The sequence below is a fragment of the Melanotaenia boesemani genome, chromosome 6 (genome assembly GCF_017639745.1).
Source record: "Melanotaenia boesemani isolate fMelBoe1 chromosome 6, fMelBoe1.pri, whole genome shotgun sequence".
Taxonomy (NCBI): domain Eukaryota; kingdom Metazoa; phylum Chordata; class Actinopteri; order Atheriniformes; family Melanotaeniidae; genus Melanotaenia; species Melanotaenia boesemani.
This window is the reverse complement of record NC_055687.1, coordinates 5,480,175-5,503,838: the sequence shown is the minus strand read 5'-3', so window position 1 is coordinate 5,503,838 and position 23,664 is coordinate 5,480,175. Positions and strand designations below refer to the sequence as shown.

The following is a 23,664-nucleotide window of genomic DNA, read 5'->3' as shown; positions in this document are numbered from 1 at the left end:
ATGTGTGTGTGAAAAGAAGAAAAATAATGCTCCTCTATGGCTGGAATAAAGCCAAGAAGACGTTTCTGATGCACAGCTGAGCTGGAGTTGGTTTAGTGAGGATAGCAGGTAAATAGTAGCAGGAATAACTGAAAATGAGGAAAAAGTGGAAACATGGAAATAGTTTCTGTTGTGTGTTTGTTTCAATAACAATATTTTTCTCCTGAAAGCCAAGACTTGAGAGAATGATGAGATGAGAAAAGGTTTGGTCACTGTTGGTCTGTGTGTTATTTCTACAAAGTTCTGTTAGTAATAAATTCTGCTTTCTTCTTCTGGTCGGTCTTTATGCTGCTATATCTATTCATACATTCATTTTACATCATTTTAGCCTCAGAATCTGACAGCTGAGGCTAGAAACATCATGTCTGCATGCTGACTGGGATTAAAAGCTTCAGTTGCTACAAAACAAAGCAAAAAAAAAAAAAAAAACAAAACAAAAAATAGGTTGGAGTTTTAAGGGTTAAAGAAATAATTAATGAAATTTCAATACGAGTGAAAAAGAACTAGGTTTAGAAAGTCAGATTGTTCTCTTGAATCACTCTGCTGGTGTCTGCAGGAGCTGCGCGAGTCCAAGAGGCGACACGAGTCGCGCATGGTGGAGATCGACAGCGGGCGGCAGCTGGAGTTTGAGAGCAAACTGGCGGAGGCTCTGGTCGAGCTGAGAGCCCAGCACGAGGACCAGGTCCGCCTCTACAAGGACGAACTCGAGAAGACCTACAACTCAAAGGTAGAGGAGCTTTCTGCAGCCACGTCGCCACCTGCAGGCGAAGCACTGACTGCCTGAGCAGCTTGCTTTTAAAAAGAAATGCACAAATGAAGTGCTGCAAAGTACTGATTTGTGTTTCAGATCTTATCAGTGTATCCTTCTTTTATCTGCATGCACATGAAAAATAAATCCAACAAAGCGTACAGATGCGCTGTTGGAGTCTGAGGAGGAATGTGGATAAAAGCGAGAGCAGTTTTATTTATTGGAATTTTATTTTAAGAGAAAAATTAAGATTATGGCTCTTTTTGAATTAGTTAACCTGTTGCTGACAGCTGATTGTCTCTGCCTCTCAGCTGGAAAATGCCCGTCATTCGGCCGAGAGAAACAGCAGCCTGGTTGGAGCGGCCCATGAGGAGCTGCAGCAGACCCGCATTCGTCTGGAGAGCATGTCGGGCCAGCTGAGCCAGCTGCAGAAACAGGTACGAACACTGTTCTAACTGACCATACAGGAGAAAGCTTTCCTCTCTGCTCTGTGTAGTGATGATGTGCCATCTCTGCATCAGCTGACAGCGAGCGAGGCCAGAGTGCGGGAGCTGGAGGAGGCCATGTCGCGGGAGCGCGACCTGATGAGGCGCCGTCTGGAAGACAAAGACCGGGACATGGCGGAGATCCGAGCCCGGATGCAGCAGCAGCTGGATGAGTATCAGGAGCTGCTGGACATCAAACTGGCCCTGGACATGGAGATTAATGCTTACAGGAAGCTGCTGGAGGGAGAGGAGGAGAGGTGAGGCCGCTCATGTGCAGGAATTAAAACGCAGCCCAGGTCAGACACAGAGAAGCTGTCGGCTTAATGGCCAGGGTTAGCTTCGTTTTACACACAGAACAAATCCTTACTTTCTGTCCTCAATTAAGCAAAGATCGACATCTGGAATCGCTGATTCTTCCCCAGCAAGAGAGAACAAACTCGTTCTGAGTTACTTTTTCTGTACTTTTGGTCCCTTTTAGCTCCACTTTAAAGTATTTCTTCTGTCTAAATTTCTTCCAACAGTTTGGAAAACTGGTTATAAATCTGTAACCCTGAACAGGATTAGTTGTGGAAACGTCCAGCCCATCCAACACCTTCAGGCTGAGCTGGACTGTAAGCAAAGACAAAACCTCAGCTGCACCTCAGTCTTGTGGCTGAATGGTAGCAAATCTCTGCAGAGTAAGAATCCGTTTTCTCAGAGAAAAGATCAAAGATTGCTTTGGTTTGCTTTGCTGCAAACTCGAATCTGAGCAGCTGAGACTGTTTTGGTATCAACGTTCTTTCTGCCAGTTTACCCCGGATGCAGCGCCGCTTCGTGGAAACTGTTCTGGGCCAGAAATTTTGCAGGTCTCTTAAACGCTTCGTGGGAGACAACTTATAGTGTAAATATGAGATCCAACGATCCACACTCTGCCTGTCCTCGTTTCCACAGCAACGCCCCGTCAAGTTAGAAGTAGATCGAATGATGAGGGGGTGTCAAGAAAGGGAACCAATACACACATACACACACATAGATAGATTCTTGGATTTATCTTGGAGTTCAGTATAAACCGAGCCAAGTTCATGTCGACGTTCTGCTCCATCTGTCTCACTTTGAAACGTACGGATGTCCTCAGACCAGTTTTCCTTCACACACACTACAGTGTGAAATGTTTCTGAATCCTTAAACACATAAATGCATCATTTCCTGACTTACAAACACAACTCCGGAAGTAACGTGACTTTGCATGCCTGTCTTTCCCCCCTGCAGCCGAACATAGCTGTCATTGTTTTAACATTTGTCTTACTGTTGTGTATGCATGTAATGCTCTTTTTCTTTTTCTTCTTTCTTCGTCTTAACTTTGCTTTATAATATTAATAAATGTAACTTTATATCTGCCTCTTGTGTTTTCTCACACAAATTTCTAAGTTTGTTTCATCCCAAACGTTGATAGTATTTTCTTTGTTTTTACCATTATGACCCTCAGAGTGTCAGACAGGAGAAGCTGTTTTCTTTCATTTACTTTTTATCCTTTTTGCATTAATGTTGATAAAGTCTGATTGATTACAGGGTCGAGATGTGATTAGTATCATTAAAAACTGATTGAGCTGGTTAAAGTAACATCAGTTGCTCCACAAAACTCCAGAAAAAAAGATCTCAGATCAGATTGAGTTTAGAAGTGGCACTGCCTGATCTGGTGGATCAGTCCAGACATCTGTCCCTGTCTCCCCTCCAGGCTGCGGCTGTCACCCAGCCCCCCACCCACAAAGGTCACAGTGACGCGGAGCTCTGGCTCCGGCCACGGTCACACAACCCGTCTGCTTCAGATCTCCGGTGCAGCCTCCAGCAGCCGCAACTCCTCCGGCGCCAGCAGCTACAAGAAGCGGCGCCTCAACGACAACGACAGCGAGACCTCCAGCATGGTGGGAGGCACCGTGACCAAGACCCGCATCAGTCAGCAGGCGAGCGCCAGCGGCCGCATCACGGTGGACGAGGTGGACCTGGAGGGGAAGTACATCCGTCTGAGCAACAAGTCTGACGAGGTAGCTGCTGCATTCACACGTGAAGATGCAACATGATGTGATCCATGATAACTCATTTACATTTCTGTCCTAACTCTGGTATAAATAAGTTTGTTTTCTGTCCAGTCATCCATCTCTCACGTTTCTCTCCTGCAGGACCAGTCGCTGAGCAACTGGCAGGTGAAGCGACAGGTTGGGAGCAGCACCCCCATCCTCTACAAGTTCCCCTCCAAGTTCATCCTGAAGGCTGGAGGAACCGTGACTGTAAGTTCCCACATCGGTCGCTATGACAACGCACAGACATGATGTATGTAGAATGAAGGTCTAAGAAATTAACCTTACCCACTTCCACTCAACTATTAAGTTTCCATCCTTAGGATGTGAGAAATAAAACCAGCAGCCAGCTTTTGTGGAAATAATTTTTGTTGTAACCAGTCGGGGGTTATAATCCACCACCACTCCACACCAACTGGTTTTAGATGTGGTGGAGCCTCCAGGTGTAGGAGGAGGGAACAGAAAGACCATCATAGTCGTCTCCTCTGTGCTTCCGTTACAAACTCCTTCCTCTCCACAGATCTGGGCTTCGTCCGGCGGTGGAACCCACAACCCTCCCTCTGACCTGGTGTGGAAGGGCCAGAACTCCTGGGGCACCGGCGACCTCCTGCAGACCTCCCTCATCAACGCCAGCGGAGAGGTCTGACCTCACGTCTGAGACTCCATCTTCTCCTTTTACCTGCAGTGAGCTAACATTTTCCCTCTGGATTCACCACCAGGAAATGGCCATGAGGAAAGTGACGCGCACTCTGTTCCAGGACGATGAAGACGATGACATGGTGAGCTCCTCAGCCGTCCAGAAAACATCCTGCATGGTGTTGTAAAGCAGCAGTTTAACACCTGTTTGCCCCCCCTGCAGGGAGCTCACAGCACGAGCTGCACGGAGAACGAGTACAACCTGCGTAGCCGCACGGTGATCTGCGACTCCTGCGGGCAGTCGTCGGACCGCAGCGGCGGCGTGCCTGAAGGCCTCATCGGACATTCCTCCTTCGTTGGCTCCAACGATCCCAGACAGGTACAATAATCATTAATAACTGTACTGAAACCGTGTTTCCACATGTTTACTTTGATGGGTCGGGGTGAAGGACGTTGATGCTGTAGATGGGAATTAATATAGTAACTGTACTTACTAGTGATATTACAGTATATAGGTATATAGGTTGTGTATCTGCTCATGCTCCATAATGTTTCAGATGTTTTATTCCTCTGTATTGTGATGTGAAAGGATAAACTTCTGATTTGAACTACGTCTGTAGTTTAATGATAAACACTCATGTGGAGACTTTACTGAGCAGTTTGCCGACATACGTGTGATTTACCATGAAGCATTTTAGAAACAGAATCTACTCTAGTATTGACACAGAAATCTCAGTAGTTGGGTCTGACTTTGTTTGTATGAGCTTTCCAAGTAGATAAAACATATTAAATCAATGCTGAGTGAAGAAAAAAGCCACATTGTGGAGGATTTGCAGGAGTCCACCAGCAGGACGTGCTGTATGCAGTCTGACGGATGTATACTGAACATAAACCTCAAGCTGAGCAAACAACGTCCCAACAACACAGCACATGCAAAGAGGAGTGCATGCACCCCTCACACAGACGGAGATGGAGCTCAGCAGCTTCACTGTAAAACATGCATGAAGGTCAAATAGTAAAATTACCAATAAGAATTAAAGGTTCCATATTATGCAAATTTCTCTTTCTAAAGGTTTTCTACAAGTCATATGTGTCCTCGTAGCTTGTGTGTGAGGCGAAAAAATGAGAAAATACTGTCTCCTCTCTCACTTTCTTGCTCTCCACCTTTTAGCGAATGTGTGCTCAAACGGGTGATTGTGAGATATTTCATTTTGTGACTACATAAAGGGAAATAACAGCTATCCCCAGTAGTGGATGCTGTCATTGACCCGCCCCTCTTTATTTCTCTGAACTGATGTTTTCTCCTTTATTCCGTTTTTCTTATCTCGGACTCAGTTTGGTGAAATGTTGGTTTAGTTGTGGTACAAATAACTAAATGTGGCCGTTTCAGCATCCATTTAAAGGACAAAATATACACGTGCTTTATAAAAAGAGATTACAGTTTTTTTTTTCTATAAAGCTTTATCGGCTCTGCATTCTAGCACTGGGTTGGACCCTTTTTTCCTCCAGAACCACCTTAAGTCCTGGTGTCATAGATTGAACAAAGTGATGGAAACATACATGAGGTTTTGCTCCATATAAACATGACAGCATCACACAGTTGCTGCAGGTTTGTCGGCTGCATCCATGATGAGAATCTCCCGTTCCACCACATCCTAAAGCTGCTCTACTGGACTGAGATCTGGTGGCTGTGGAGGCCGTTGGAGTCCAGTGAACTCATCGTCATGTTCTAGAAAGCAGGTGGAGATGATCTGAGCTTTGTGACATGGTGCTTTATCCTGCTGGAAGTAGCATCAGAAGATGCTCCACTGTGGTCATAAAGGATGGACATGGTCAGCAACAATACTCAGGTAGGCTGTGCTGGTTAAACCAGGTCACGTTGGTACTAAGGGGTCCAAAGTGGGCCAAAAAAAAATCCCCAACCATTACACCAGCAGCAGCCTGAAGCGTTGATCCAAGGCAGGATGGATCCATGTTTTTATGGTTTCAAGGTTAGTCTGTGTGAATTGTAGCCTCAGTTTCCTGTTCTTAGCTGGCAGGAGGCTCCTGGTGTGTCTCCTGCTGCTGTAGCCCATCTGCTTCAAGGTTCAACGTGTTGTGTGTTCAGAGATGAAACTGCAGATCTTGGCTGTTCACATCACTGATGTTCTGATTCTGCTGAATGTCCAATAGATTCTTTTTATTTCTAACCTTGTTATTATCTGTTGTAACTAAGGAGTTTTAACTTCGTATTTTCTGTTGTTTCTTGTCACTTTCTCCTCAGGGTCGCATGAAGCCAGAGAACTGCACCATCATGTAAAAGCCAGACCTCACCTGAACACACCACCTCCTGCAGTCTGTTGAAGAGACAGTTTCCTGCTGTGGGGATGTTTTTTTTTTTTGTTTTTTTTTTATATGACTTGTGGATTTTTTGTATTCAGGTTAATCTGCAGGTTAGATTTGCTTCCAGGTTTCTAGCGAATGGTGCAGAATTTTCATTTGGCTTTCGTATATTCAAGTTATGTTACTGCATGTCTGCTGTGCTCAAGCTTGTACTGTACTCTGCTCACACACACACACACTGACCAGTGCTTGCGCTTCGATCCGAGCCGGGGTTTCACATTTAATGGCCAGGCTGTCAACAGTCAACACGCACAGCTGCTGAACCCTGACAGGACCGGGAGGAAACTGCTCGTTAACGGTGTTGTCGCCATCAGACGGATCCAGTCTTCATTTAAAGACGTGTTTACGCTTCACGTTTGTTTGCCTCCTTTTCCGAACAGTATTTCGCTGCGTTTAGAAGCAACAAAGCCAAAGAACTGTAAGCTCAGGTTTTTAAACAAACATGTTTTCTGTGTTAAAATGTCTTCAGCAGGCAGCTGTGATGCACTCAATCATTTTCACCATCCACAGATTTCCCTGCAGAGACACTAGATTAGTTTTTTAGCACCTACAGAAATGATTTGCTGGATAAGTTGAATGAACCAAATTGTAAAAAGATGCTCTATCATTCTAAGATTTCATAAAGTTGGTTTTCTACCTACAGGCTCATCAGGACTGTATTTTGAGTCCTTGTTGATGGATTTGGTGTCATATATAGAGTATATATTTGTAGTAACACTATTATAAAAGAGCTGTTGTGCAGCTTTTTTTTTCCACATTGAAAATGCAAACGTGCCTTCAGAGGAAAGAAAAGAGCATCAAGTGTCTTTTCTCAGCTCACATGCTTCATGCCGCCGTCTTGTGACCGTCAGCCGTGCTCTTTGATGCGCGTTACCCCTAAAAACCAGTCATAAGAGCTTTTTCTTCTCTTTCATTCCCGCTAAGCTTCGTAAACCTCTGGGCGTGATTTCTGGGATCATAATGGGATTAAGGGGTCTGTTTGACTTTGTGACTTCATGCACTGCTTTTTCTGCACAGCAGGTAGATTTGTGCTGTAGTCCTGCAGCTTAAGTCATTTATACTTCAGCGGAAAGCTTATCAAAGCATTTATGGAAAATACTTGATGGCTGTAGGTTTTTTTTCTTACCATGCCTTGGTGTTTCTGCCGAGTTATATTTTGTTTTGCCTTCAAAAGTTTTGTCGCTATTATCCCCAAAGTGCCTTCAGAAGTCCAGCAAGCAGACAAATGACCTTTGTTTAGCTTCCATGATGCAGAATTTAAATGTAATTGCGAGCTAAATCCTCCCTCTCTCCACCAAAATGTGTTCACACCTTTGCAGGAGCCTTTCTGACTCATTTTGGATTTATTCCTGTACAACGTTTTCACATTTTGACCTCATCCATAGGTCTTTTCTAAACTCCTGAATCCTCCTTGTTCAGGTCTCCTGAATCATCTGAAGGTCTCAAGGATTTGAAATATTATCCAAAGCTGTTAATGCTAAAGTTGTGCTGTCCTTAAAGTGGGATTTTTTACATCACAGTGCTGTAAACATGGAGAAGCTATGGATGGAGTGGATGTAATTATTGTTTTCTTTTCTAAAATGATGCCGAGTAAAGCCTATTTTCTTTTCCACTGACTGTTAGAATTATTTCCTACATGCAAAAGTACATTTTTATTTACACATAAACACAAACATGCACATGAAAAAATTTGCCAGCAAAATAAACTGGTTGTTATTTGCAGACAAGATTTGGTAACTTTTTCATGGATGCGTCTCACATATTCAACCAATCAAATAAATGCATTTTCCTAACAAATGTTGCTGCATGTAAAGAGGAAACTTCTGCTTGTTTTAAGTTTATATGTGATTATCTGAAATAAAGAAATACACCTGACTGTTGCAACAAAATGGTGATTAGTTTACGGAGTTTAAAATGACAGCTGATGAGACGAAGACCGTTTCATCTCGTATCTGCTGGGAGGGACTAAGATGTGAAGAGAGGAGTTAGAGGCAGGAATTTTGGGAAAAGGAATCTTGCATCTATTCGTCACATCTTAAAGGGTCTAAATATCCACATATTTAAGTTTTTGAAGTATTTTCAGCATCTGTGACATTTAAAAGAATAACGACTATCATTGTAAGATTTAAAGCAGATCTACATGAAGGTGTTATTTTATTTTACAGATAAAGAGGTGGAGACTGTTGGAAAACATTGCAGTAGTGTCTCACCCAGATGTCTCATTTAGTTTCTGACCTCGACTCCTCGTCTGCTCTACATTCATGAGGCTGATAATATATTCATCTCTATATTTACACAGTTTCCTCTGACAGCAGCAATGAGCCACATTTGGAAGCAACACTGGCCTGAATGGTTGGAAATGATTGCTTTGTGTTTCTTTTTGGCTTGTAGGAAGTAAAGAGAAAACATCCTGAATGGCTGAGGAACCATCAGGAGAATAAAAAAGCGAGTTTATCCAAAGCTGCCTGGCAAAAGAAAGAAACGCTTTCTGGAAACGTTTTTACACATCAGGTGAAAAAGTAAAAACAGACGCAGCAGCTGCGAAGCAGAAATGAAAACATGCTGAAGTTTAAACACACAAACATCCCAAAGTTGTTGCTTTTAACCACGAAGGCCTCGGGTGGGTTTCCCCCCATGAGAGGGTGAAAATCACTGCTGGTGTCTCCACACACCAGCCTTCCTCCTCCTCTTCCTCACCGGCTGGCTCTTCAGTCTGGATGCCAAGTCTGTCATGGTGGGGTAGTAGCGCTATAAGCCCACAAGGGGGTGGTGTTGTGTTAAAGGTGGGGCACCCTCAGTGAGCTGGTGGAGCAGACGCTTCAGTTTAACAGCTGAGAGCATAAAGTTCACTCTTCCTCATTAACATCTACCTCCTCCTCGTAGTGAGATGTTGCTCTTCTGCTCTGGTTTTCACTGCAGCGTCCTCCTGGGGGAGGGGCCGGGGGAAGGGGGGCGGCGGACCGGAGGAAGGTCGTAGTGTCCCGGGATGTGGCTGTTCACGGGGAGGTCATAGTGGCTCTGGGGGTCCTCATGAGGCGCGTGTCCGAGGGAGCTCTGACGCTCTGGGAATAAAACAAGCTCCAGTTAGTTTGGAAAATGTTTGTCCTTGAAAACTGGAATTTGCATTTCTCAAATGTGTCCTGTAATGCAGTGGTTCTCAAACTGGGGGTCAGGACCCACATGGGGGTCGCAAGTTAATTTAAGGGGATAGTCAGATAATTGTTAAAATATTTAGCCTACATTTATCAAATAAATGTGTGGTTTTTAACAGGGCTGTCAAAATTTAACCATTAATGAAGCAATAAATCTATTAACATGATCACCTTAAAATCCAGAGATTCTGAGTTTTCCAGCCTCATGTTTACAGGCTGCACGATGACATGTTTGTTATATCACACAATTAACCACTAAGTCGCTGCGTGGGGGTTGCCACACCAACGTTATCTGGGGGTGGGGTCGTGGCTGAAAAAGTTTGAGAACCACTGTTGTAAAGTTTCCACTTTGGTACTCAGAGATTCACCAGCGAGCCGTCATTAGCGTCTGAAATTAAAAAAGGCTTATGTATGGAAGCTGCAAAGGGACAAAAATGTCTACAGTAGAATAAATTCAAAGACTGTGTCACAATTTTGTTAAAGTGCATAATAATGTTAATAATCCAAAGACTTTGCACATAAAGAAATAAATTAAACTATAACCGTTTAGATGATGATGATGTTACTATTAGCTCAATAAAATAAAAATATTTGTTTTTATTTATGTTTTTGGGAGCATTTTTTTAAATAAAGGAAAATTACTTAAACTGAAGTAACACTTATTAACTTTTTGTAATTTTTTAAAATTACAACTTCATACTGAAGTCACATTAACACCAAGTGCAAATGTTACCAAGAAGCTATTTTGGTATGAATACACACGCAACACACATATAAGACGACATGCGATATGAGTAGGCCTTCATAGGTTTCTCTTGATTTTTATTCAGACCTACATCAGGTGTCTCTAGTGTCAAGGTTTGATGATTTTACTGTACAAGTTTTGAATAAATGGAAGTCATAGTACGTGTATGTACACTTCACTGTACAGCTCAAACAGACACTTTTGGATGCAAGTTACTGGGAGATCTTAATAGGTGACAGAGTTTTCTGGATTCTGGTTCAGGCTGATGTCAGATATCTCCAAGATTTCACTTCATAAATAATATGCCATTCAACATAACTGTACTGTAAAGGCCAAAAAGCCATTTTTGGACACATAATAAAACTTAAAACATAAATAATAAGTAAAGTTAATACTTTACTATTCAATTGTAATTAAGTACACGTTTAAGATGCATACAAGTTTTTTATCTACCCTTTTTCCAGTTAAGAAGTCTTCTTAAATGTGTTCTTAAGTTGTACTTGAGAAGTTTTTTTACAAAAACGCTCATATTCATGAACATGTTTGTATCTTTCCTCTTAGATTGATGAATACCAACCTCGCATCAGGTAAACTGTGCAAACTGACAGAAGAGAAACAGAAGGAAAAAAAAAACAAGCAGAATGACAAAGTGATGAAAACTACAAATATTAAAGATATGCAGTAAAGCCTGATTTTTCTAATTTTGAAAGTGTTTACTTGATCATAAATAATTACAGGCTGTCAAATCATATAAATCATATTTATACACAAACGGGTCATTAATTCTCCCTGAACTTGGAAAGCAGTCTGGTCCCATGACAGCGTCCTGATGCTCATCCTCGAGGTGCCGTGGCTGAAGAGGAAAGTGGTACTCTGTAGAATAAAGTTTCATTACATTGGCTGCATTACATATTTGCACTGATGGTGTTAGAGGAAGATTTAAATCTATCTTGACTGTCATCGTGTCTCAATTCAGGGTCTGCACACTTCGAAGTGCGGATTCATAGGCCATATACGTCATCACGGTGCGCGAAGTACTGTCCCAATTCACAGAATTTGAAGAACCCTCCGAATCCACCCTTCGAATCCGCACTTCGTTTGGCCTCAAACGAAGGATGCTGGTGATGCATCCTTCGCGGCCTCTTTTCTCCCAGAATTCATTGCGCAAAAGATGACGGCGAACCAGCAACCGAACTCAGAAGAGTGTGTTTTACGTTGCAATAAAGTTTTGTTTTAAAAAAAAAGTATGTTTTTTTTTAACTACACTTTAGTAGAAACATTAGAAAACCAAGTATATTAAAAACATGTTTGTTAAATGGTGACAATAAAATTAGGTAATATTTGATATTTGTGGATTTTTAAGGGGTTAATGAAGTGTGTACCGGCTGGAAAACAACAGAGACTCGTGTTTGTTTGTTTTTTTTTTTTTTGTTTTTTTTTACTGTCGGTGTTAGATATTATTTTAATTTGTCTCTGAATGAAAAACATGTATATGACCTTAATCAAACATCTAATTGCAGAGTTGTTTTGGTCTACTTGTACGGTGCATCAAAAGGTCACAAACACTGAATCATTAGAAAAAGAAGTAAAAGTGACATGAGGTTTGAGGGCTTGTGTCTGTACAAGAGGTCATGTTGTATTTTTGTAACATGGGGAATTTCTAAGAAGTGAAAATAATTTAGGATGAAACAGAAAGTCTGCACTTTGCATCTCTGTGTGCATGAGACTCTGGTTTGCAGGAAAACGGGAAACCTGTACCAGATGGGGCGGACGCAGGGATGGGACCTGCCAATCACAGTTGACTAAGTTAGAGATGGCGTCCAATCACTGTCTAGCTTAGGAGAGGCTAAAAACTGGGTCCATGAGCTTAGCGGGAGTTCAATCTGGGTTCCGAACAGTAGAATTCCTTTTTCTCTGTAACCAGTGAAAAGAAAAACTTAGACAGAAGGATCCAGAGCTCTGTGCTGCACATTTCTCATTTCAATTGTAATTAATAAATTTTGTAATCTTGAGAGAAGTTTTCCTGTCATCTGTGATCCGGGTAAAAGAACACATGAAGAAGAAAACCTCAGGTAAAAGCATATTGTGGGTAAATACCTGTTCTCTATTACTTGTGTATTCTTAAGGTTTTCTTTAACACCTTAGTGACTCCCGACGTGCCCAGATCCGGTATGACATAATTAAATGTTTTTGAATTTCATTTACTAAATTTTCTCTCTTGGTTATCAGATAAAGAATTTTCGAGGACACTTTTCATCATCCTCTACACCACTCAGGCAATAACCACATAAAAAGGTAAAGACAAACCTTTTCTAAATTGTCCACATTGACTAATTTAAATTTATGTGCCTGGTCGGGTAACAGATGATGTAATGTTGGTATGAGAAATGTGGCTTTAAGAAGTTAAAGAGAAGTAAAGGAAAATACGTGTAAAACGGTCTGGGACCGGATGGTCTGGAACCATCAAGGATCTGGGATCCTAAGTACAAGAAACAAACAAAAAAAAAAAAACATAACAAAACAAAAGGGTCTGGAGCCGTGAAAGGTCTGGGACCTTAGCTGAAATAAAGAAGGTTGGGGACCTTAAAGTAAGGAACTAATTACCAGTCAGTTTTAACGTTCACTAATCCTATGAGTAATTTCAGAGGTTTAAGTGATTCAACTTCCTGTGTTGTTGCTATGGGAAATTCTCGTTGGCTAGGTAAGCTGTCCCATTTCACAAATGTTAAGCGAACTTCGAAGTGTGTAGACTATGGAGGACACTCTGTAGCCTACGTAGTCTGTACACTCCGAAGTGTGCAGACCCTGAATTGGGACACACCTTGTGACGTGTTCTGGAATAAATGAAATGGATGAAGAACTGTTTAGTTTTCCCTTGAGGGATATTAGAATTATAACATTTAGAACGTTTGGCTCTGCATATTGGTATCAATAGCGAGGTTGCGCAGTTGAAGGTTGAAGACACCCCTTTTGGAGAAGAAAAGGTCTCTGCTCTTGTCAAGTATGTAACAAATTTTAAGGACTCAACAGCGGCAACTTCTACCAGCCTGATTATGTTGATCCCATAAACTGCTTATAAAAGATGGACGGAGCCTCCGTGATGTCACCCATAGGTTTCTGAAGAGCTGAATTGAAGCTCACTGGGCGGTTCCCACCTTTGCCATCTTGGCAGCATCATGCATGTTGTCATTCCTGGAAAATCCAAAAATGAGCAAGGAGGTGGAGGGTGGGAGGAACGGTGTATATGGGTGATTGACACCCATCAAACTCCGAGCTGCCTGTAGCTAAGAGCTAACCGAACTAACCCGGAGCTAACGGTAGCTAACTAGCTAAAAACCATGGTTGTGCTGCACTCTCCCTTCTTGTGGTGGATATTGGATACCTGTCAATGGAAAGGACACGCCCCGAATTATACCAAATTTCAAGATTAAATAACATCCAAATGGGTGAGTTAGAAAACTATTCACCCCCTCACAGTTGTCATGAAGGTAAACTTGACCTATTAATCCTAAAATGTTCTATTGTACCAGGCTTTAAACATGTTCATTTCTACTGTGAAGTTGGTCTTTTTAACATGTGAGTCTATGGGGATTGACTCTGTTTTGGAATCAGCCCCTAGTGGATGAGGGGTGAACTGCAGTTTTTTGCACTTCCGCAAAGGCTTCACATTTTACCAGCGGAGGTTACCGCTTGGTTGATCCACATAGAGTCATTTTTGCAGGCTGTTGGGTGGGTGTAGTGATTTATTTATTTTGTCCAGCATGGTAGCGGTAGAATGATGGTTTGGCTGCTGTGTTGTGTCGAACAAATTTGCTTTGCCAAGGGGAGCGTCATGGGTTTAAGACTCCTCTTGATAATCTGATTCATTCATTTATTCATTTAATCTTATTTATTTATTTTGAATTATGTAATCTATGTAATCTTGCTGGACTTGACCAGAGGGGACACAAAGAAGGAGGAAGACAGTGAAAAAAGCAAAAAGGAAAACAGAAATAAGAAAGAGGAGACAAAGACACAACAAATAGAAGCAACAACCCTTCCATCCAACCTAACACCAGACAGCCAACTGCTACCCCTTGAACTTAACACAACAGAGAATTTCCTACAGTTTTTACAGGAAAACAAAGCTGACAATCATCAGGAGTTCCTAAAAAAATACCTGAATAAACAACAAAAGATAAAGAAAAAGACAAAATAAAACAAAAACAACAACAACCAAAGTACTAGATACACATGTACAAAAAACCAAACAAAAAAAACCGAAACAAAACAAAAACCTAAACACAAGTATCTGTTAGTCACTGGACAGCTCAGTGACTGTCAGCATGCAGAGGATGAGGAGTGATCAGAGATGAGTGTGATCCTGCAAATGTGACCACGCCTCCACGGAGGTTAGTGGCAGACTGGGGCGGCCCAGACACCCGGGCGATCAGCAGCAGTCCTGGAGCACAAAACCAAGCCACCCCACCATAAATACTCACCCGGACCCACCCCGAGGGCTGTGGAGAAAGGCCCAGCCAGAGCCCCTCGGGTCACAGTGCACAGGCCCTGGCGAGCCCCCAGGAGCCGGCCATCCAGACCCTCAAGAACCCAGAAGCTAAATAATTCTAAATATTTCTTTTACAAATCTAAGAATATAAATATACTTCAACCATTTATAAATAAAAAACTTCCCAGTTTATTGACAGGCAGGTTTAAAATGTATGAAATCACCTCATCAATACGACATGTAAATACTAAAGCTCCTCACTCAAGTTCTACAACATTAATGGAAACATCCAGCCCTCAAACTCTGTACATGTAGGGTCTAAACTATTCCATAAACTCTAAATGTTCAGAGTTTATGTAGATCCAGCTGTTCTGTTGTTCACCATTACCCATGTATCACCAGACTGCCAGCAGGTGGCAGCATTTCACACCAAAGGATCAAAACCACACTCAACATTATTATTATGCACCTCTGGGGGCAAACCTGCTAGATAGTTACACCAAAACTAATGAGCCATATTACCTAATCATGTTAACAGGGAATCTGAATGAAGACAAACAACTGATCTAATTAAAGCTCCGCCTTCTTTGGTAAAAAAAAAAAAAAAGGGTTCAGCTTTTTTTTAGATTCAATACTAAAAGGCACAAATTTAGATATTCATAAATATCATCAGTAAAACTTTAATGTGAACATTTCATTCACATGGATCTTTAAAGCTATTTTTTTTTTAGAAATTAAACATCTCAAAAGAGCTGAAGAAAGATGTTACCAGCCAGTAATCAGCTACAAAGTGAAAAACTAGACGAGCTTCTGCAGATTTAAGCTTCGTGTTTTCACCATGAAGAAAATTAAACTGATCTGAATGTCAGGAATGATGTTTGCTGGGTGGGACACAGACTTACGCCCAAGATTTCACACCATTAGCAAATATTTTTGCTCTTCGGACACGTTTTCTGACCTTTTCAGGACAGGTCGGAGGATGGCAACTCCCCCCCCCCAGGCTGCCAGTTGGTGCCTGTGGTTACAGGAAACAGTTTAGTTTCCTCCTGCTCTGGTTTCCGTGTAGTGAGGATGTTTGCTCCAGCAGACCTCCATCCATTGGTTGTTTATCTGTGTCAGCCCCCAGCAGGGAGGAAAGCGCTGGTTATCATCGCTGGCCTACTGTCTGGGAGGAGGAAGCCATTACACAGCTGTCAATAATGCGCGGAAGACAAAGAGAGTCTGATCGTGATGAATAGCTACAAGTTTGTCAGCTGCCTTGATTTGTGTGGTAGGAGTAGACAAACAAAAAGTCATATAACAAATTTTCCCTGGTCTGAACAGAGTCCAGGTCTTACCTAAAGGTCATAGTTTGCTCTAGAACTGTAATGACAGCACTGGAGGACGGGACAGCAGCAGATTATTTTTACTTATTTTGAATGAGTTGCTTAAGATCAGGGTGCTTATGCTTGGTCCTGTAGTGGATCTTGATATTTCTGACTCTTCTTGTCTGTTACAAAGTTTGAGATGATATGGATACGTAAATCTTCATGACAGGATGGTGCACTCACTTCTAGTTAAAGAAACTTAAAGTTAAAAGATATTCAACACACAATTAATTTTCCTCCAAATCTTCATATTTAATAAGCCGTATTTGTGTATGATACATATTTTTGTATTGTTAATAAACTACTTGTCATATTAACAAATATGTCAGCATCCTTCCACACTGACTAACAGCCTCTGAATGAACTGCTGTCTTCACAGTGACTACCTCTCTGAGTTTAATCTATTTACAAAGTGCAGCACAAGACTTGACTGTTATTCTGCTGGCATTAAAAGGTGGGAGTGAGTCATACAATAAGTTTTTAAGAACAGTCCAGTAACTTTCCTAACATCACCAGGCACAGCTCTCATGAACAACTTACAGATTCACATCAATTACCAATTAAAAATCAGCAGCTCTGCTCACTTGTACGGAAGCTGAGAGCAGCCAATCCTGTAGTTTTTCTGTCATTGGCTCAAGATCACGAGTAAATTAATTTATTTTCTCAAAAAAGAAATCTTGTTTTCGCATGATAACAAGTTAAATATCTCGAAAATTTTCTTTATCTGCTTCAGGGAAATGAAGAGGAAAACTTCGCTTCCACATCTTGTTATACTCTCTGGTCATGCTGAAGCGTCTCTGCTCTGTCTGCTCCATGTTTAGAAGACATTTTACCATGTGATGGAAAATATGAGCTGATAGTGAATCTGATGGCAGCAACCTGTCTGTAAAAAGTAGTTCCAGGGTGATGTGGTGGTGAAAGGTCTGGACTGCAGGCAGGCCAGTTCAGCAGCCGGACTCTTCTCCTGTGAAGCCATGCTGCTGTGATGGATGCAGGATGTGGTTCAGCATCGTCTTGCTGAAATCTGCAAGGCCTTCCCTGAAAGAGACGTTGTCTGGATGGGAGCAGATGTTGCTCTAAAACCTCCATGTACTTTTCAGCATTGATGGAGCTTCACAGATGTGGAAGCTGCCCACGCCATAGACACTAATGCAGCCCCATCCCATCAGAGATGCAGCTTTTCACCTGTCCACTGATAACAAGCTGGATGCTCCCTCTCCTCTTTAGTCTGCAGGACACGCCGTCCATGCTTTCCACAAACTAGTTCACATCTTCATCCATCTGACCACAGAACAGGTTTCTACTTTGGCTCAGACCATTTTAAATGAGCTTTGGTCCAAAGTGTTTCTGGATCCTGTTCACATCTGGCTTCTTCTTTGCATGATGGAGCTTTAACCTGCATTTGTGGGTTTCAGGGGGAACTGTGTTGACAGACAGTGGTTTCTGGACGTTTTCCTGAGTCCATGCAGTGGTTTCCAGTAGAGAATCGTGTCTGGTTTTAATGGCGTTCTGTCTGTCTGAGGATCTCAAGATCACCAGCATCAAGTTTTGATATTATACACTGTAGATGGTGGGATCTTCAGTCTTCACAACTTTACATCAAGGAACCCTTTTCTGAAATGACTGATAAAACTCTGCCTCGTGGAAATGCTCCATTTTATTCCTAGTCGTTTTACTGAGCAATTAACCCAGTTATTCTTATTTTTAATATGTGCTAATTACTTCTCCAGACCCCTTTTTTTCTTTTTAGTTTTTGTACTTTGGCGCCTTGATTAAATCGTGATCTTGAAAAAATATAGTAATCAGTTACAGTTAATGATCTTGGTTTAAAAAAAAAACAAAACAAAAAAAAGCCAATTTCGAGATATGTAACTCGAAACAAGTTACATAACAAACTTTCTTATTTTCAGAAAATGAATTAATTAACTTGTTATCTCGGGACAACGACGTCAAAAATACAGGACTGGCTGCGCTCGGCTTCCGTACAAATGAGCTTAGCTGCTGATTTTTAATTAGTAATTGTTGTAATTGGTGTAAATCTTAAAGTTGAGGCAACATCTGTTTGTTCTGTTCTCTTTCCAGAGACCCTAACCTTATCTTGCTGTCGGCTTCTGTAGGTTTTTAAACACGCTTTGATAAACTCGTTAACAGAAAAAGCCACTAACAAGTGTCGTTCTCTTAAGAAAATGCATATTTATTCAGTTAATAACAAAATGTCACTTATCACATGAAAATTAGCTTATAACCGAAGCAAAAATTAATAATTGCAAGAATGGCCGCTCTCGGCTTCCGTACATTTTTTCTTGAAACTAAATGATTTTTTCAAACTGCTTATTCTCTAAAATACCAACCAGCCAAACCTTCCTCTTTATAAACAAGTTGTAATTTTAAACCTGCGCAGTCAGGACACGGATCATCAGTTTTCCAGGTATCATCCCGACGGACCACTTATTCCCTAAAAATGCCTAAACACACACACTTTGACATGAAGATTTGGAGGCCCACTGCAGGAAAACACAACTCTCAATCTCCCCCTCTGGACCTCCCCAAGCCTCCCCTCTGCCCCATCCTCCTCCTCCTCCTCCTCCTCCTCCTCCTCCTCCTCCAGTCCCTTTGCTGCTGTCACAGTTTTCCAGTTTCTTGGCTCCAGTTCGGGACCCTCCCCGTTTGGACTGCTCCGGCTCCTTCTCTGCGCACACTTCTGAATGTTTACACGTCTTAAATGGCATTTAAGTGTGAGACAGCTTATAAATAAACGGCGTCTTTTATCTCAGCTTCATCGGGAAGTTGGTGATAACCTGAAATATTTCTGCGGTGGAGACTCCGGCAAGGTGAGTGAGATGTTTCCAGCTGGATAAAGTTTTTAAAGGAAAGAAAAGGAGCTGAATGAAAGCTGCATGTCCGCTTTTGTCCGGACTTTTCGGTGTGCGCAGTGCCAGTCTGTGCAGCTGTAATGAGAAATGCTTGGAAATGACCGCATTGCCCCCAACCTCCCTCCTAATGCTGAAAGATGAAGTTTAACTCTGAAACATGATGCTGACGGTTAAACTCACGTCTGTTTAGCTCATTTCAGCTGTTAAAATGACGTAAATATTACATATAGGCGCACATCATTTGTGTCTCTAAGGTTTTAACTCAGGAGCAAAATGTTTTGAAAGTTCTTGAGACGTGTTCACGTTTAAATCTTCAGCCAGCTCTTTTCTTTTATTTTTGTATTTTAGTGCAGTTATTTATTCAGAATATGCAAACATGGAAAAACACCATAAAGAAATAAAAAGTTTGTCCTGTTTTGAACAGGTTGAAAGTGAATATTTGGTCTGAGCAGTTTTATTCTTCTGGTCTGAACCCGCTTAGACAAACTTTCTCTCATTTACAGTCTTCAGGGACACTTCTCCAGGATTCTGAAGGACTTTCCAAAGTTTTTCTTTGGATGTTTTTGTCTTTTGTTCCCTCCTCTGTCCAGATGTTTCCACGCGGCTTCAGTATTGTTGAGGTCCAGGTTCTGGGGAGGATCCATCCCTCCATCAGACCTGTTGCCACTGATCTTCAGTCCAGTTCTTGTGTCATGTGACCTACCTCAGCCCTTTCTCCCTGTTTCCCTTCCTTAAGAATGGCTTCTTGACAGCCACGTTTCTATGGAGACCATTTCTGATGAGGCTTCAGTAAACAGTGGATTGATCACCTGAAGGTCAGGATGCATCTTTCAGGTCCTGGTTCAGGTCTTTGCTGGATTTCAGACCCTGTTTATCTGCTGTAGACAGTTGTTTAGTCCTGACTCTTCTTTTGATGTCCATGTGTGTCCGGTTTCTGCCTCCATGCTGAGATTTAGGAAGTTTCCAGCTTGTTGCTACTAAAACTTTGTTTTCTTTCAGACTTTCTGGTCTTTGCTGTTTTTGTTTGACATAAATGGGAACAAATTCTGTGTCTTTGTGACCGAGTGCTGGTAACAAAGAGACTAAAGATCCAGTTTAAACAGCTTCTTTGCTAAGTTATGTGTCGACACACTGGTTCATCCCTCGAGTTTGGAGACTTCATACTTGAATGCTTGTAGGTCGGTTCAGTGTTGAGTAGCTTAATAAAACAGAAAAAATCCTTTTGAAGGAACTCAGGCCAAAGACCGACTTTTTATTTTTGGAGTAAGTTTTTGTGCCATTGTGTCTCTTATTCAATGTTTCCTGCCTGTTTTTTGTTTTCTTTTGGCATCTCTGTCTTTGCTTTGAAAGCAGCTTCAGTCCAGAGTCTGAGTCAGAAAAGCTGTTGGCTCTGCGAAGCTTCACTGCAGAGGAAGTCGCTTTGAGCTGGTCTGCAGCTTCATCTGTTAGACCTCCTCCTCCCCCTTTGTAGCCTCTTCTGACCTCGGTTTGATTTTTATTGAATTGCTGTGATTTAATCGAAGTCCTGAAGCGCCTCCTCGGGCCCTGGAGCAGCTCAGACCCGTGAAACGTGGCGGCTGTGGTCCATACGACTGTGAGTCACCCCGTGTGTGGTGGCGACTCCACTTTCATGTCCTGTCTGTGAAGTTTATCAGATGAAGAAAAAGCGTCTTTTCCCTGCAGATGTGGGAGGCTGCAGGGTTTGTTTGGGGCATGATGACAGTGACACAATAATTACACCAATCTGATAAAAAAAAGGGTGTTTTGATTAAATGATTACACTGATTTCAGCTGCTGATGGTGTCCTTGTTTGGACTTTTTTGATGGGTTATTTGCTTGTTGACTTTTTGACACGGCTTTCAGGGGAAAAACAGACATTTGTAGCTTAAAATTAAAGACAAACTTCTGTTAACAATTGTTCTAAGTCACTTGTTGACAAATGAATGCATCCATAGCTGATTTAAAGCTTTAAAATGATTAACTCATACTGTTTTGGACCTAATTCTTCTCCTCTGCGGAGCCGTAAAATGACCATAAATCGTGATAAATTCAACTTTATTGCAGTTATAGTGAAAGAAGGGCTTTTTGATTAAGAAGCCTCTGGCTCCGTTTAACAAACACATCAGAAGAAGAAAGTGCGATTAACTATCAGGGAAAATCTCTGCCACCTGGTTCGGACTCTTCTTCTGCTTTATTTTTCCCCAGAAAACTTGTTATTAAGTGGAACTCGTCTTGTGAGAAGAAACTAAAATGGAACATCTAGTTTTCGTTATTGTCCTGATGTGAAATCTTCATTAGTTGTGTTTGTGTGTCTCTCCTCTTCATGACTGTTTCAGATATCAGTGCTATTTCACTGCCCCATTTTTTTTAGTCTGGACAAGAAACAAAAATCTGCTCTGACAGCTGGAGATGTGGCTTAGCCACCATCTGTTGGTCCAGAAGAGGGTTTGATTTCAGACAGGCTATCGGATGTGTTTTGGTAGCAGATGACACTGGGCAGGGACACAAAGAGATGAGGTATAAATAAAAAGAGGAAAGTTGTGGTTGGAGTCGTTTACATTAATTTAATCCTCCAGTGTCTGGACTTGTCTATAATTAATCGTATCACCACCCACAGCGAGCAGGGAGTCTGCATGTCGTCTTCTGAAAGCCACGGTTCAACCCGATGGCTCAACACCACAGCACGAAAGTCTTTGTTTGTATAACCCGTCGGACCACGAGCGCTATCCTATAGAATTACCTTTAGCTTTTAAATCTGCTGGTTCATGCGTGCAGCCATGTCAGCTGCAGGTGATTCACTGACTTCTCCTGCAGACCTCCTGTAGGTCGCAACATCTTCTCAGTGGACTGCAAAAAGATGGCCGCTTCTTGGTTTCCCAAAATCCGTTAATGTGGCCACAACAGCCTCATTAAAGGCTGAGATTTACATGGAGACATGTTAGATGTGGCAGAAAAGACTGAACTTAACTTAAAAATGAAATGCAATGATTCACATGTGAGCTGTTAGTGAATCTAATGGCAACAACACGTCTGTAAAAAGTAGTTCCAGGGCGATGTTCAGCATCATGTAGCATCCGATCTTCTTTTAAAGGTCACCTGGTCTTTTCATGTATCCACTGTCCTCTAAGTGTCTTTAAATATTTTTTTTGAAAACGTATTAAACAAAAAAAATCAAACATAGCACTTGTTCTGCAAGCTTTTGACTAATGTTAATGAGGTGTGAGCTGATTGGCCGAAGGGAGGCCAGAGTCGGAAGGGGGGCTGGCCCAGTGCGCGCACAGTACGTCCAACTCCAAAACACCAACAGCTTAGTGATGGCGAGCGAACCTGACCGAGCAGCAGCCATTTATGTTTGAACTCCGAGCCTGAGAGTGAAGATACCGAGGTGGTGGAAGAAGCACATTTACAACAAAATGTTTACAAAAATGTATGTAACAGAGCACTTCACCCCACCTATACAAAAGAAAGCACGGGGCTCATTTGTACATTGCAGGGGGTTAAACTTTTAGGCCCGTCCTTAGCGTTAGCATTAGCATTAGCTACAACAGCAGTAAAGTATGACTTTGAATCATTATTCCACACCTAAAGCATGACTTTAGGTTTGAAAGAGGGACTGGCTTATTCAAGAAGCCTCCTGTGATGATGAAATCCCAGGAGCAAATTAAAATCATGTGTTTGCGAGAGTTTACTCTTGTGGGCAGGTCTGCTGTGAACAAAGGACCCAGATGGAAAAATTTGACCATCTTCAAAAGAAAGGCTTTCAGGGAAGTTAACACATCAGTCCAACACCAAAACACATGTTTAACTTGAAAAAGTGCAATTTGATGACTCCTTTTACATCTGTCTGTAAACATCTGGGAAGTGAGGAGACCAGTTGCTGGAGCTTTAGGAGAGGAATGTTGTCCCATTCTGGTCTGATGCAGGAGTCTGGCTGCTCTACAGTCCTGGACCTTGGTTGCTGGATTTCTGCTTCCATGATGCTCCAGATGTTGTGTACTGGTGAAAGGTCTGGACTGCAGGCAGGCCAGTTCAGCAGCTGAACTGCAGGATGTGGTTCAGCATCGTCTTGCTGAAATCTGCAAGGCCTTCCCTGAAAGAGACGTTGTCTGGATGGGAGCAGATGTTGCTCTGAAACCTCCATGTACTTTTCAGCATTGATGGAGCTTCACAGATGTGGAAGCTGCCCAATAGTTGGTGTCAGTGTTGTACAAAGATGCAAAACAAACCTGGGGAGAACTGGTTACCACGTGGAAATAAAGCTCCGTTTCCACCAATGGGTGCTGGTCAAGATGCATTTTTTTTTTTTTTGCGTTTGCACATGTGAAAACTAGAAAGGCTACCCTAATTTCTGACCCGAGCTGTCTTTGGACCCTTCCATTGGGGTACCAATCTAACCGATTCAACACACAAGGGTGGAGCTTGACACACTGCAATCAGTTGATTGGTTGAAAAAAGTCCCTTCCTGTGACGACCTGGCATAAAAACAAAGCAGAAATGGCTCCTTGTTTAGAGCAAAATGTTTTCTTTTTGTTGATGAAATCTCCGTTTAAGATGGCGTTATGAAGCACCGCTAAGAAGAAAGAACAGAAACTGTTGGATGGTGCTATCCTCCACTTTAAGGAAGGCGCTGCGCTGCACGCTGACAGCCACCGAGTCATCCGGTGGGCTTATACGCTAAGAGCTACTTTTGTTTA

General features: G+C 42.1%; 2 protein-coding genes across 5 annotated transcripts in view; both read left to right on the top strand.

The window, feature by feature from the left end:
* lmna (lamin A) overlaps window positions 1-7,960 on the top strand; it is a 47,875-nt gene extending 39,915 nt beyond the window's left edge. For all 4 annotated transcript variants that reach the window (XM_041988096.1, XM_041988094.1, XM_041988095.1 and 1 more), the window contains exons 5-13: window positions 596-766; window positions 1,099-1,224; window positions 1,309-1,529; window positions 2,987-3,293; window positions 3,429-3,536; window positions 3,847-3,966; window positions 4,046-4,105; window positions 4,186-4,341; window positions 6,226-7,960. In XM_041988096.1, the coding sequence (XP_041844030.1) occupies window positions 596-766; window positions 1,099-1,224; window positions 1,309-1,529; window positions 2,987-3,293; window positions 3,429-3,536; window positions 3,847-3,966; window positions 4,046-4,105; window positions 4,186-4,341; window positions 6,226-6,261 (1,305 nt within the window). In that variant the 3' untranslated portion in view covers window positions 6,262-7,960. The remainder of the gene's footprint in view (window positions 1-595; window positions 767-1,098; window positions 1,225-1,308; window positions 1,530-2,986; window positions 3,294-3,428; window positions 3,537-3,846; window positions 3,967-4,045; window positions 4,106-4,185; window positions 4,342-6,225) is intronic.
* Window positions 7,961-18,722: 10,762 nt separating this feature from the next.
* Window positions 18,723-23,664, top strand: part of pear1 (platelet endothelial aggregation receptor 1) — a 60,266-nt gene continuing 55,324 nt past the window's right edge. Inside the window, exon 1 of the mRNA XM_041988524.1 lies at window positions 18,723-18,928. The gene's annotated coding sequence lies outside the window, so the exon portion shown is untranslated. The remainder of the gene's footprint in view (window positions 18,929-23,664) is intronic.